The sequence below is a fragment of the Corvus brachyrhynchos genome, unplaced genomic scaffold (genome assembly GCF_000691975.1).
Source record: "Corvus brachyrhynchos isolate BGI_N302 unplaced genomic scaffold, ASM69197v1 scaffold671, whole genome shotgun sequence".
In the NCBI taxonomy this organism is placed as follows: Eukaryota; Metazoa; Chordata; class Aves; order Passeriformes; family Corvidae; genus Corvus; species Corvus brachyrhynchos.
In genome coordinates, this window is record NW_008236441.1 from 577,792 (window position 1) to 590,932 (window position 13,141).

The 13,141-nt window shown below is 47.5% G+C and overlaps 1 protein-coding gene across 1 annotated transcript in view; it reads right to left on the minus strand.

The window, feature by feature from the left end:
* Positions 1-990: 990 nt before the first annotated feature.
* Positions 991-13,141, minus strand: part of ATIC (5-aminoimidazole-4-carboxamide ribonucleotide formyltransferase/IMP cyclohydrolase) — a gene marked incomplete at its 5' end in the record, with an annotated part of 19,693 nt that continues 7,542 nt past the window's right edge. The window contains 9 exons of the mRNA XM_017747094.1: positions 991-1,313; positions 1,757-1,912; positions 2,766-2,948; positions 7,651-7,743; positions 8,665-8,793; positions 9,741-9,830; positions 10,958-11,043; positions 12,289-12,396; positions 12,489-12,614. Of these exons, the coding sequence (XP_017602583.1) occupies positions 1,194-1,313; positions 1,757-1,912; positions 2,766-2,948; positions 7,651-7,743; positions 8,665-8,793; positions 9,741-9,830; positions 10,958-11,043; positions 12,289-12,396; positions 12,489-12,614 (1,091 nt within the window). The remainder of the gene's footprint in view (positions 1,314-1,756; positions 1,913-2,765; positions 2,949-7,650; positions 7,744-8,664; positions 8,794-9,740; positions 9,831-10,957; positions 11,044-12,288; positions 12,397-12,488; positions 12,615-13,141) is intronic.

The following is a 13,141-nucleotide window of genomic DNA, read 5'->3' on the forward strand; positions in this document are numbered from 1 at the left end:
GTCCCGTGTAATCCAGTCACTTGGAAATAATCCACTGGAGAGATCAGAAAAGAGGAGTCTGCTCCCTTTCAGGCTGGAGCAAGGGCAGATGAAATGACAGCATTAAAGGAAAACCAGTCTTGAATACTTCCTATGTCCTAGGAAGTGTCTTTGCTTTGCTCCATTTGAACCAGTCTGGATCAAACAGGCAATCAGGTAAAACAAAATTCATGGCTACAGTCACAGCAAGTCAGCAGCAGAGCCAGGAGCACACCCAGAATTTCCCCTCTCCCAGGTCCATCTCCCACCTGGGCAGCCCTGCTTGAGCCAAGGGCACACATGGACACTCCCTGCTCTGCACTAGCTGAGAGCTGAGCCCACAGACGTGTTCACTGAAAAACTCTGGGCTGCTCCTGGGCAAAACTGAACAGATTTTATAAAGTGGAACCAAAAAGAGAAAATCCCTTTGGAACAGGCACAGTGATTGCCAGCAAAAATGTGTCTGGGCTCATCCTTCACTCCTCTCACTGTGCTCCAGAATTTCACTTTGCTTTTCCCAATCAAGAGTTCAAATCTGCTTAATGCTAACTGTGGACAGCAGAGAAGGGAAGTGGCTCTGGCCACTTCCCCCATTCCATGGTGTGGACTCTGCTCTGCGCCCAGTATGGGAACAGGCCTGTCAATGGGTCTTTCACCCTGGAGAAAGCAACATGGCATTGCCAAAGCACAGACTGTAGGTAGGACAGAGTGCCTCTTGCAAAGCACCTGCTCCCCCTTCTCCCACAGGGAAGAGGATAATGGATTAGAAGCACCTGCTGACTCAGTAAAAACCCCACCACCCCAATTCAGATCTTTATCTTCTATGAGAAGCTGAGCAGAAGCCAAGCTTTCACACCATTGCACAGGCCATCTAATGCATTAGTAGAGTCTGGACCATAAAACCTACCTCAAGAAGAAACCTTTTTCCTGAGGACACAGAATTTGGGTGACAGGGACCACGCAGACTGCACATAGCTAACAACTGTATGTTTATTTGTAAAAGACACTGATTTTCTACACTGGCAGCCAACTTGTGCCACATCCTTCCCCCTTAACATGGGGGAAAGGCCTCTTCACAGTGACCAGCTCTTGCTAAGCACAGGCTGCAGGAGCCTCCCAGTTCCACCAGTGACATTCTGGTCCTGGCTGCTGGTGAGGCTGTGCCCAGAGAGGGCTCAGTGGTGGAAGAGCCGGAGGTTGGTGTGGATGAGGGTGATCCCCAGCTCATTGCAGGCCTCGATCACGACGTCATCGGCAGCCGAGCCCGAAGGGGCAGCGATGAACTGCACTCCACTCTGCACACACAGGGGGGAGTGGAAGGATCAGAGGATGGAAAACCAAAATCCCCCTTGGAAGGAGTTGGCAGTCCCAGTCCTATATCCACATCCCACTGAATGAAGGCTTCCATCCCCAAAGCTGCTCCTCAGGGGAGCAGGAAGTTCTCCCTGCTGCTCAGAAATAACCCTAAAATGGTTTCTCTGGAAGTGACAGGCCTTGGCTTGATATTCCTAAATTGTTTAATAAACTTTAATCCCCTATTCATCCCAAATCTACAAACTGAGCAATGACTGGATAATTACTGTCCATGTGAGACCAGTAACCATCAGCAACATCCTTCCCAGGATCTGCTATCCTAGTGCAGGGATTTTGCTCAGCAGTGCACACAAAATGAAAAGCTCAAGCTGCACAGACACTCCCCTGGAGCCACCCCAACCTCCTGGCCCTGCCATGACCTTACCCGCTTGGCTCTGTCAACGTTATCCCTAAAAGGGAAGAAGGCATCGGAGCTGAGGGACACAGCAGACAGCTTGGCAATCCACTGCTTCTTCTCTGCTTCTGTCAGCTGCTTGGGCACCTCTTCAAACAGGGCCTGCCACTTCACCAGGTCCTCATCCTGCAGGCACAAGAAGCCAGCTCAGCCCCAGAGCACACGGCTCCATCCCAGCCAGGGGGATGAGTGATGGCATCCCTCTGACACTGGGCTTTCTGCTGCTGGGAACTTCATACCAGGGCGTTTAAAACACACCACCACCATCAGCTCTTCCTGCATCCTTTTAACTCCTTCCTTCTCCTCACCACAGGGCTTGAAGGATTCCTTCTCTCCCTCAATTCCAAGATGCTCTGCCTGCAGTGTGCTGCTCCATAAATGCCAGCAGGCATCTGGTAGATGACTTTACCCATGACCAATGGCAGCTCAGTTTATGATTCACCTTCTTAAACAGCAACTGCTCCAGTTCTTACCCCCTTAAACAAGCAACTGCTCACGAGGTGATTCACAAGGTCCCTAATCCAGCTCTTGGCTTTTGATACTTAAAAAGGACATACTATTTTGTTGTCTCACTGTGGCCTGTAACAGGGAGGTCAGAAGGATTCTGAGGATCTGAAATGCCACACAAACAAACAGCTCTGTGTGAGAAGGTGCCACTGACAGGACAGGGAGAACTGGAACATCAGCTGGAGCTTTAACCCATCCTCACTGCTGAGAAGAACCAGGAGCTGAAGCCAAGCTGCTCACTGAGGCACAGGGCAGGTTCCAGCTCCCAGGGCTGTGGGTGCAGTGTTGGAGGTGCAAATCAGGACACTTTGCCACAGGGCCAGTAAATGACCCTGGGGGATCACCACCCAGGACCCAGGATCCCCCAGCTCTTTGGGGTCACCCATTACAACACTCACACCAGGTGTAAGTCCTGCACAAAGACCTCGTCTGGCAGAGCTGTGCTGCAGGGGGAGCTGTGAGCAGCCCTCACCTCTCCGATGGTGTCGGTGACGTACTGATCGATGGCGTTGGAGATCTCGGCCCGCTTCACGCCTGCCTTGAACTTCATGGACAGCACGTGGGGGTGGTGCCGCAGCCACCAGTTGTTGGCCTTGTCCCCAGCCAGGCGCGTGCAGTGGATCCGGGACTGCTGCCCCGCGCCGATGCCGATGACCTGGAGCACAGGGGTACCAAGCACAGTCTGAGATCACCACCACAGCTGCATTCCAGACAAGCCCTTAAGAACGGCCTCCCACAATTTAGCTGCTCCTCACCCATGCAGCTAAAGAGTGTAGGTAATGAGCAGGGAAAACTTGGGAAATGCCTGCATCCCTGATGCTGTAAATTGGTTACAGGGCCAGCTGTCTGCACTGCTAACTTCCACAGCTCTGCTGAGCTGACAGTCACGCTCGAAACACGTATGTTCTTTCACCCTTCTAAATAACACAGCCCCAGCCATCAGAGTCAAACCCTTAACCTCAGGAGAGTGATACAGTTACGGCTTTTAAGGCAAAACAAAATCCTGCAGGTCACAGAAACAAATGTGACTGCCAAGAGCTGGCTGGCTTCCTGCCCCTTCTGGAAAAGGGCACTTCAGTCAGAGCATTAATGTCTGAGCCCAGATCACCCAAACACCATCATCTCTCTGCTGAGTCAGGCACACACAGCTTAACCACATCAGCTGAGAGGTGCAGTTCATCTGGCAAGGCTGATAAGAAAGTAACCCCACTGCTCACTCAGGAATGCTGGTCAGTGGCACCATTACATCCCATGAATTGTCAAGGCCCTGGAGCCACCACACATCTCCTGTGCTGCCATCTGCCAGAATCCAGGCTTTTTGAGATAGCTGCTGCTAACCCTCTTTAATAACACTTGTGCTTGATCTCTAACAGATAAGCAAAATCCACACAGTGGTTTTATCTCAAGGAAGCTGCTAGGAAAATACAGCACTTGCTCAGCTCAGCCACCAGGGATGGCAGACCTGGGCTGGTAACTTTTGTCCATCCTGTGGGTCCCGCTTCCATTTCAATCTGGAGATCTGACAGGAAACAAAGTCTCTCCCATCATTTCCTGCTCAGCCACATCTGAGCTGTTCCCCAGACTGTTCTCCAGGGACACAGTGCTGAGGCTCGAGGTGCTGGCCAGTGCCTCCGAGTTCCCAACGCAGACTGGGACAGATGGTAAAGCCATAAGTCAGAGGCTGCCCTCAAAGGAATGAGTCATTTGTCTTCCCATTCATCAAGATACAGTGACTTCACCTCTTACCAGAACCATAAAACATTCTGCTGGATCCTGTTCCCCCAAGGAGCAAATGAAAAGCTTGGGCTGCCATCAGATATGATCTGCTCAGCCATAACTGAAGTCATCAGTGCGTAAGAAACCCACAGGGATATTGGTGGTAGCACAAACACTGAACAGATGCCAAGTTTCTTACGGTTTAGTGGCACCTTCCCCCCGACAAACACTGCTGATGTCCAGCCTCTGCTCCCAACACACCCACTTAGAACTCGCAGGGGACCCTGGACCCTGAAGGAGCTCAGCTGCACACTGGTGTGTTATCACTTCCACAGGGGTTTATCCTCCCTCCCTACACAAAGGAGAGGGCTGGCTGTGTCCCACAGCACACCAGGAACTGCCACCCAGCCCTTCAGAGTGGGACTAGCAAAGCCAGGCTAAGGCAGGAATTTTTAGCTGGGGATGCAGATGTTGTGGAGTACCGGACTGGCTGCTGCTAAGCAGGGGCCAAAATACCATAAAACATTCCCAAGTTTCTGACATTTGGGATGTTCTGTGCCCTTTCCCAGACAGAACAGTGCCTCATCTTCATTACACCCCTGTGAGCTGTGGCCTGGCACTCCTTGATAGAATAGGGTGTTCTGCTACCTGTCAGCACCCAAGAACCTTTCTGAAAGAGCCGTTTCCTTTCCTCTGTGAACCACTCAAAATATTTCACTTTTTTTGTGACCTACATTTTGTCAAGAGATTAATAACTAAATTGTGGCTTGTATTCAACAACTCCAAAATGGCAGGGACTTTGTACTTCAGTTGATCAAAGTGATGCAGCCTGTACCATCTTCACAAGCATCCCCAAATCTACAGAGATTTATCTGCAACACAGGTTCAAGCCATTGTTTTGCCTTTCTTAAAACCACAGGTTTTGATGGAATGCTGCTGGGGAAGATTTCCTCAGTCCAGCCTGGAATTTCTGGTCTAGAGATTAAAAAAAAGAGTAGGTTGAGCTTCTGCTTAATGCAGCCTCTACACCTGTACCTGACTCTCCCCTCACACTGGCCTGTACCTATTCCCTCCCTTTTTCACTTTATAGAATCCTTCTTCCTACACCTCATCTCTCCCTGCCCCACATGGTGCCCTTCTCCCATACAAAAACACAGCTGAAACCTCAAAATCCTCCACAAAGGAGCCATTCCCCCTTTTCCTACACAAAAATTAATTATGTTTCTTTCAGAGTTTAATCTCCTGGGAATCCAAAAGTGCTTAAGCAGAGCCTATTAAGTGTGAGCAGTGAAAGGAGACAGCAGCACAGGGTGAGTAGAAAAAAAAATCTATCACTAAATAGAAAAAAGACTGGGTGAAAATTAAGAACTACTTGAATAAAACACTTTGCTTCATAGGAGAGTCAAACACACTCCATAGCTGGAATGCTGTGCAACAGCACAGAGTGGATGAGATGGATAATGCCCAAAGGATTCTTGCAAAACAATCCAGACTGCTCTGGGTTTACTCAGATTTACCCTAGATAATGAATGAAAATAAAAACCCTAAAGACACTTGGAAATATAAAAATCTAATAAAGGACTTGACCATTGGGAAGACAAACAAAACAGTGAAGTCACTGGGAAAGCATAAGGTAAATTAACAGGTTTGTTTTATGCTACCGTACAGAGAATAAAGAAAGAATAATTTTAAATTGCTAATTTAAAACATGATGGTGTCATTAAAGCAAGTGTAAATCAGCGTGGTACAAGCTGAAAGTCAGCCAGAACAAGTGGAAGTGTTTATTGCAATTAGTGGCAGCTGGCTCCCTGCAAATTAAGTGACACTCAGGTCCAGAAATGCTTCCCACTCCACACTTTCCTAGGATGTAGTAACGCAGCTACCTCACTGGAGGGGCTGATCCACTCCTGAAGCCAGTGGAGCCAAGCTGTTAAACATTCTGGAGGTCTCATACACCAGAGTTTTCCTAGGCATCCCCATTTCCTAGGGATGCTGTGAGGCTGAAATAAACCCTGGAAAACCGAAAGCAATGGGACTGAAAGCAAGGTGGACTTTGCCAGACTTGGCTCACGTAACCCAAACCAGGTCAGATCCTGGAAGAGCATTTGAAGTGTAACAATGTGGAAGCTGCTTTCCATAATGTATTTGATTAAAATCTGCCAGCTGAACCCCTGCCTGCCCAGGCTGCTTCTCCCTGCTCCCTCCTGCCCTCTCCCTTCCATGTGGTACATCCATTACCACACACACTCTGGAAACATCTGCAGCACCACGCTCAGCCCAGACTTGCAAAAGCACGGGGGAAATTGGAGATGGCTGCTGTGATGAGGGAAAAGGAGCAAAGACAGCGACACCTTTGTTCTGGGGGTATGAGATCTAACGCTGCTGAGTGCAGAGAATCATTTAAAAGAAAAAAAAAAAAAAACCAACATAAAGCAGAATAAAAGACAAATGCTGGCTCTCCAAAGACATATTCTGAGGAACCACACAGCCCCAGGAAGTCCTGTGAGACAGTCCTGCAGCATTTTTAGGCTGTACCAACAACCTGACAAAAACAGATCCGTGCCAATGCAAGGAGAGCACTGCAGCTCAATCTCAGTCTCCGCCTGTAGGGTTCACTCTTTGCTCCATTTTGCTGATTTATGATTTACTACAGCTCAAAAACACTCTTTGTCTTTTTCTTCCGTATTTTTTTTTTAAATAATCCATGTCTACTGAAAAATGTCCATGCTAAACAGCACCATTACAAGAATGATCCGCTGAGCAAAAATACAACTTCTATTACATTTACACCAACTTCTAGACAGCTGATTTGGGCCAAATGCCTGGTGATCACTTGGAAAGAAAGGATTTTTTTAAAATTCAAGAATCAAACTGAAAGAGGGGAAATTTAGGTTAGATACTAGAAAGAAATTCTTCCATGTGTGGGTGGGCGAGGCCCTGGAACAGGTTGCCCAGAGAAGCTTTGGCTGCCCCATCCCTGGAAGTGTCCAAGGCCAGGTTGGAGCAACCTGGGCCACTGGAAGGTGTCCCTGCCCATGGCAGGGGGTGGGATGAGATGGGCTTTAAGGTCCTTTCCAACCCAAACCACTCTGTGGCCGTATGATTCATCATCTCAATTACACATTTGGTAATACCCCTATAAATTCCAGCATCCATCATCAGTTTTTTTAAAAAAACATAATCAGGAAGAACAGAAGATTTTTATTGCCCTGGAGGTGTGAAAAAAAGAAAGCATATCCCATCTTTCTATGTAAAAAGTGAAAATAAAGAAGCATTTGGACAGTCAGAATCCAGCTGTGAAATCTACTGTAATTTCCTAAGGCTCTACACTGACTACAAGACTCTCTGAGAAAAATGATGTGAAAGAACAGAGTAGTTAGAAAGAAATTACTGAAGGCCATAGTGCAGAAGCACATAAGAGCTTTTCCATCCCCACCAATGCAAGAGCCAGCCCTGCCATTACCATGAAAAAATGACAGCAAGGTTTTGAAGCAGCCTCTTGAGGAACAACTGTTCTGCACAGCGCTGTCCAGGGCAGCTCCTCCGGCCCTGTGCAGCAGCTCCCTGTGTGCTGGAGGCTTTTGCAGGCTGGGCAGGGCAGCCTGTGAGCAGTGGGGTGGGGAAAGCCCTGCTGCAGTTACCTGCCCATCCTTGGCGTAGCAGACCGAGTTGGACTGGGTGTATTTGACAGCGATGCTGGCCACAATCAGGTCTCGGACAGCAGCCTCGGGCAGCTGGAACAGAACACCACTGTCAACACCACCCTGACACCCAGGAGCAGCCATGCTACACCCCAGCCCTCACAGTTACTGAATCAGACACAGGCAGAACAAGGTAGCTAAAAATACCCTGGATTGTTCAATTACCAGCAAATTTTGTTTAGATTAAAACCCATAAATGATTGGTTTGGCAGCTGATCTCCCAACTCTCAGGGGTAAGACTCAATCTCACCAGGTTCTATCACTGGCCTTAAGCCTGAAAACTCCTCTGCATTTACTGTCATCAGATGTGCTCATAGGCAAACACCAGGACCACAGCAATTAGAACAGCTCCCAAAATCTGTATTATTTTTAAGTTCCATTCCTAATTTATGAAAACAGTTTTTATTACCTCAATGTCTGAACTTGCTTCTGAGCCCATGACTAATCATGTGCTCATTAACATCTGTTTTTTTAATGAGAACGAGATCAGAGACAAACAAATCACTGAAAACTTTCTGGTGATGTGGGCTCCAATTGCTGAGCAATACAGCCAGGCCAGAGTTTAAACAACACAGTGCACACAAAAGGGTGATGTAAACGAACAGTCAGGAGATGTGATGGATCCCTGGCACATGGCTGTCTCACCATAAAAAATTGCACACAGTAGCTTCTTGTTTACAGAGAGTATTTACAAATATTGTGGTAGTCTGAAATAATGGGAAAGGTCCAGCTCCTCTTTGATTCCTCCAAGGAATCTAAATCAAGGAAAGCTATCTTGATTTACCCAAGTATATTAGGTCCAGAAAGTCCGCTGCATTGTTTGGTAAGAGCCAGTTAAATCTCATTAAAAAATTTTAGGAGCTTTTAAAATTGCCCAGTGGTGACCTCCTTGATGAAGGCACAGCAGTTCATTCATTCCACGTGTGTTTAAGCACATTTATCTCCCAAACTCACATTTTTATTCTTGGTGACGATGTTCTTGAACAGCGACCGGTCGATGACCGCGTTGTTCCTCTTCTGCATCAGGTTCAGCCCATAGAGGGTTCGAACCTCCAGGTCATCGGGCTCATAGTGGGGATCCATCTGAAAGCCAAAGACAGGCCAATGAAGCACTTTCAGCCCAAAACCTACTGTCTTCCAGTTTTCACACAAAGGGGAAAAACACAAGAGTCTTCCAGCCTTCCAAAGGAAGGCAGAAATATTTGGAGCTGCTTCCTACATGCCTCAGGCTACAACTCCCACCCCTCTACGGCATTCAAGGGAACAGCAAATGTGATTATTTCCAGAGCTGCACTCTTGGGGCACATCTCCATCCAAGCTGGAAGCATAATTAACTTACACCAGCATAGGGATCAGGTTAACTGCAACTGTGACACTGCCCTCAGGCCCACCCGTGCATGGCCTTTTTCAGAATTTTGGTGGCCCCAGCTGAGGTTTCAGACAGGAAACAACCCAGACTGAGGTGACCAGCTCTAAACAGGAGCATGCACATGCTTTTATGTGGTTTTCCTAATCCGCTGAAATGTTTTAGGCCAACTTTCCTTAGCACTGCTCTGCATTCAGTCCTAAAGAGACAGGCTTCACCACTACGACCTCATCCTTGCAAAGTTAATTAATTCCAGAGGTAATCAGCTGCCAAGACTGTCTGCAATTTCATTCCTTCCTGCCTGAAGCTCCTGAGCCATCTTCTCCAGCTCCCCTGGCAGCTACACTACAATTGGAACTTCAGCTAAGCCTTGCATTTTCTTTCTGTGATGCTACCGTGAAGTTCTTTGCTCATTTCTCTCTCAGAGGCAGCAGAAATAGGACCTGACAGCAATCTGTGATCTATTAGTCCTGTTCACCAAAACTGGGTTATTTTGAAGTCCCAATCACTGCAGGAACTAGGAAGGAAACCTGACACTGACTTGGCCACATAATACTAATATTCCTTCACAAGCATGCTGGCTGCAGCATGTAAAGGTGCATCGTCTCAGGTCCAAAGTGTCTGTGCTTCCAGCTTCATCCCTGACTGGAGCAGGGGTACAAACCTGGAGGACACAGTAAGCACCATTCTTCTTTTTGGAAAGGATTTTGAGAGCTTCTTCCTCATAGCCAGGAGCCACCACACCATCGGACACCTGCAACACACAGATTTCAGCTTCCACAGGAGAAAAATGAAAGGGGGGCTAAGCCTGAAAGCTCCACTTGCCATTCCCAGAGAGGCACACACACCTCTCCTGGGGTCTGTATGCATCCTACAATAGCAAAAGCACTGTTACACTACACGTTTCAGTCCTGGAAACAAAAACCAGCAGAGCACTGTGAGCTCCTGGCAGGGGTTAGTAAAAAGCACCCCACATCACTTCAAGCAGAATGGAACTAATAACTAATATCCTCCTCCGGGGGAAAACAGCTTGACCATGACATCCCCACTTCTCAGCCTCAACAGTAAACGTGCCTTAAAAACCAATAAATTCTTATTTCAACAGTGACACTCCTGAGGAGGTAAAACCATTGGCAAAAGAGCTGTTAAGAGCATGGAAACTGAGAGTTTATATTCATCAGTGCCATGAAGCGATACACAACTTTCACATTTGTGTCTTACAGTGTGGGTGAGATTTTTTCAGTTTTCAGCAGCACTGTAGCAAATGTTACCCTCACAAACCAGCTGAATGTGCTCTTTCATTTGTTTGACATCATAAAATCACAGAATGGTTTGGTTTGGAAAACACCACCTCATTCCATCCTGCTGTGGACAGGGACATCTCCCACTAGACCAGGTTGCTCCAAACCCAAAAGGTTCTGTGATTCTAAGTAAAAAGCACAGCCTGGGAAGTGGCTGACCCTACCTGTAACTGGTAGGTAGCAACCTGTGTCCAAATTTCTGCCTGGGGCAAAGGGCTGCCCATCAACATTCCAGCCCTTTACTTCTCCCATGACATCTGCTCAACCAGAAACTTTTGACAGCCTAACCAGGGTTTCTTTCCAGAGGTCTGCAATCATCTCGTGGAAAGCAGCACTGCCAGCTCTGCTATTTCACAGGCTCTAGCACACAGCCAGGTGTTAATAGGTAGGAAAAACAAATGCATCAAAAGACTGGTGTAAATTCTGCACTCCAGATCAGAGATTACACAAATTACAAAAACCAGTAAAAGTCTTCCAGGTAAAATAGGTTGATTTCCAGTGAAAAGGCTGCTACAAACCAATGGCTGCATCTAGAGTGATTGTCCTTGATACCCTAGAATCATTTTCTGCTGTCACTAACCTCTCTGGAGATGATCTTGGCAGTAGCCACGTCGCAGGTATCAGACAGGGCAATGAAGTCACCGAAAGAGGACATCCGATCAGCACCTGAAAAATCCAGACTTCACTCCTTTATCAAACTACAGCATCACACAAAGAAAACTCTTCACTCCTACAGTCCAGTCATTTGCTATGAGAGCTAAGAATTTAATCCCACCGCAAAAATAACAAAAAAAAAAGAGGCCATAAAAGCAAGAAGGATGAAAAATCCTACCTCAAACACATGGACCTTTAAATACTCCCATAGTTCAGATATTCTTCCTTCTTCACTGCCTCTGTCAAAGCTCTAACTCTCTAATGACTACCTCCAGCACTGCAAGCAGCTCAGCTGTACCCTTGGTGGCAAGAGGACAAGGAGAGGCAAGGATCACACAGAAAGATTTTAGATGGGAGACAGTTGGAAAAAGAGGAAAGCTTTTAGATGGCTATGCTCCCACCTGGCTTTTCCTGCAAGAAAGCAGACCCAGAAATGTAGCAACTTTTTTCTTCTTCTTTTTTTTTTTTTTTAAAATAAGTATTTTCTGTATTTAATGGTATAGCTAAGGTGAACTCAATTCCCATCACAAATGCTCCACTACTCAGCAAGGCCAATTCTTCTGTCCCTGCCATTCTAAGGGTTTATTTTTCTAGCAATCGTGCAGTTGTTTTGTGACAGCAACACTCTAAGGTGGTCTGTGAAGAATGAATCCAAGCCAATGTGCTCCTTAGCAAGTTTGCCTTGTTTTCTATAATCTGTGCAGCTTTTCTAGGAATGCCATGGAAAATGAGAGATGTAGCAAAGTATCTCAGCTAAGCAGAGGAAGATGGTTTTGTCTACTTTTTTTAGCTTCTTTTGTGAGCTCTGCCATACAAAAGCATTAAAAAAAACCCCATCAAATACCAGACAGAAACATCTCTACTCCAGTTAAATATTCCTGAGCACGCCAATTATGAGTGTGCTACCAGCACCACTGCTCACCCAGATCCTTTAGTCAAAGTCCCACATATGTGTGTGTGTGTGTGTGTGTGTGTAAGCACACATTGTTACTTACAAATGTATCATCTTACAGGTCTTCTATATTCACCAAGGAACAGAATCCAAAGTGGTTTTAGCTCTTTGAAACAGTCAGTATACAAGGGCTGCTCTCTTGGAGAGCAGCTTTTGATAGGCAATCAGGCAGATCCTCATGGAGAAAAGCCCTCTGGAGGAGGAGTGTGGTGCAAAGGGAAGAGCTGAGAATGCTGCTCAGGTGCTGAGCCCCGAGCTCAGCTCTTTGGACAGGCGGGTTTGCCGCGGTTATATGGAGCCCTCACCTCTGCTCCGGGCGTAGGCAGAGGCCAAGGGCGTCAGGGTCTTGTGGAAGTCGTGCACCATGCACACTTGGGCCTCCTCCTCGCTGAGCGGAACTCCAACAGCAGCACCTAGTGGGAAACACGAGCCAGGGCACTCAGGCTGCTGCTGCCTGCCCCAGGACCTGCCCACACAGCCGGGGGACGAGCACATCCCACCCTACCTGCGGGACTGACGTGCTTGAAGGAGGCTGCGGCTGGAATGCCCAGTGCCTGCTTGAGCTCCTTCACCAGCTGCCAGGCATTGAGGGCATCGCAGAGGTTGATGAACCCGGGAGAGCCATTCACCACTGCAAACACAGCATAGGGACACGTTAAAGTAGCCAAACCCTTCTCCCCAGAGCCTGGAGAGCCATTCACCACTGCAAACACAGCATGTGAACACGTTATAGCAGGCAAACCCCTCTCCCCAGAACCTGGAGAGCCAGCACAAAGGATTTCTCCCAGCAAGCACTCAAATCACTTTAAACTGTTCTTGTTCAATGACCCTGGCTCCTCAGCAACTGGTGGAGTGCCCAGAAATGCACACCAAGAGTAAAGGCCATTTAAAAGTCTGCTGTCAAAACGTTTTGCTCTGGCCCTGAAAGAAGAACTGCTCACACTGACATGGCAGCACTGTGAGCATTTCAGGAGACTGGAGGAGAAAAGACCATTTTAACAATAATCCAGGAGCAGTGAACATAGCATTGTTCTGCTGCCATACTGGGAGGCAGAGCTGCAAGCAAATCAACCTCCAGTGCAGGAATGGAAAAGCTTCCTAAGAGGTCCCAGAGTTGAAATGGGGAAAACGCTGCAACACAAAGCTACACTGCTTATT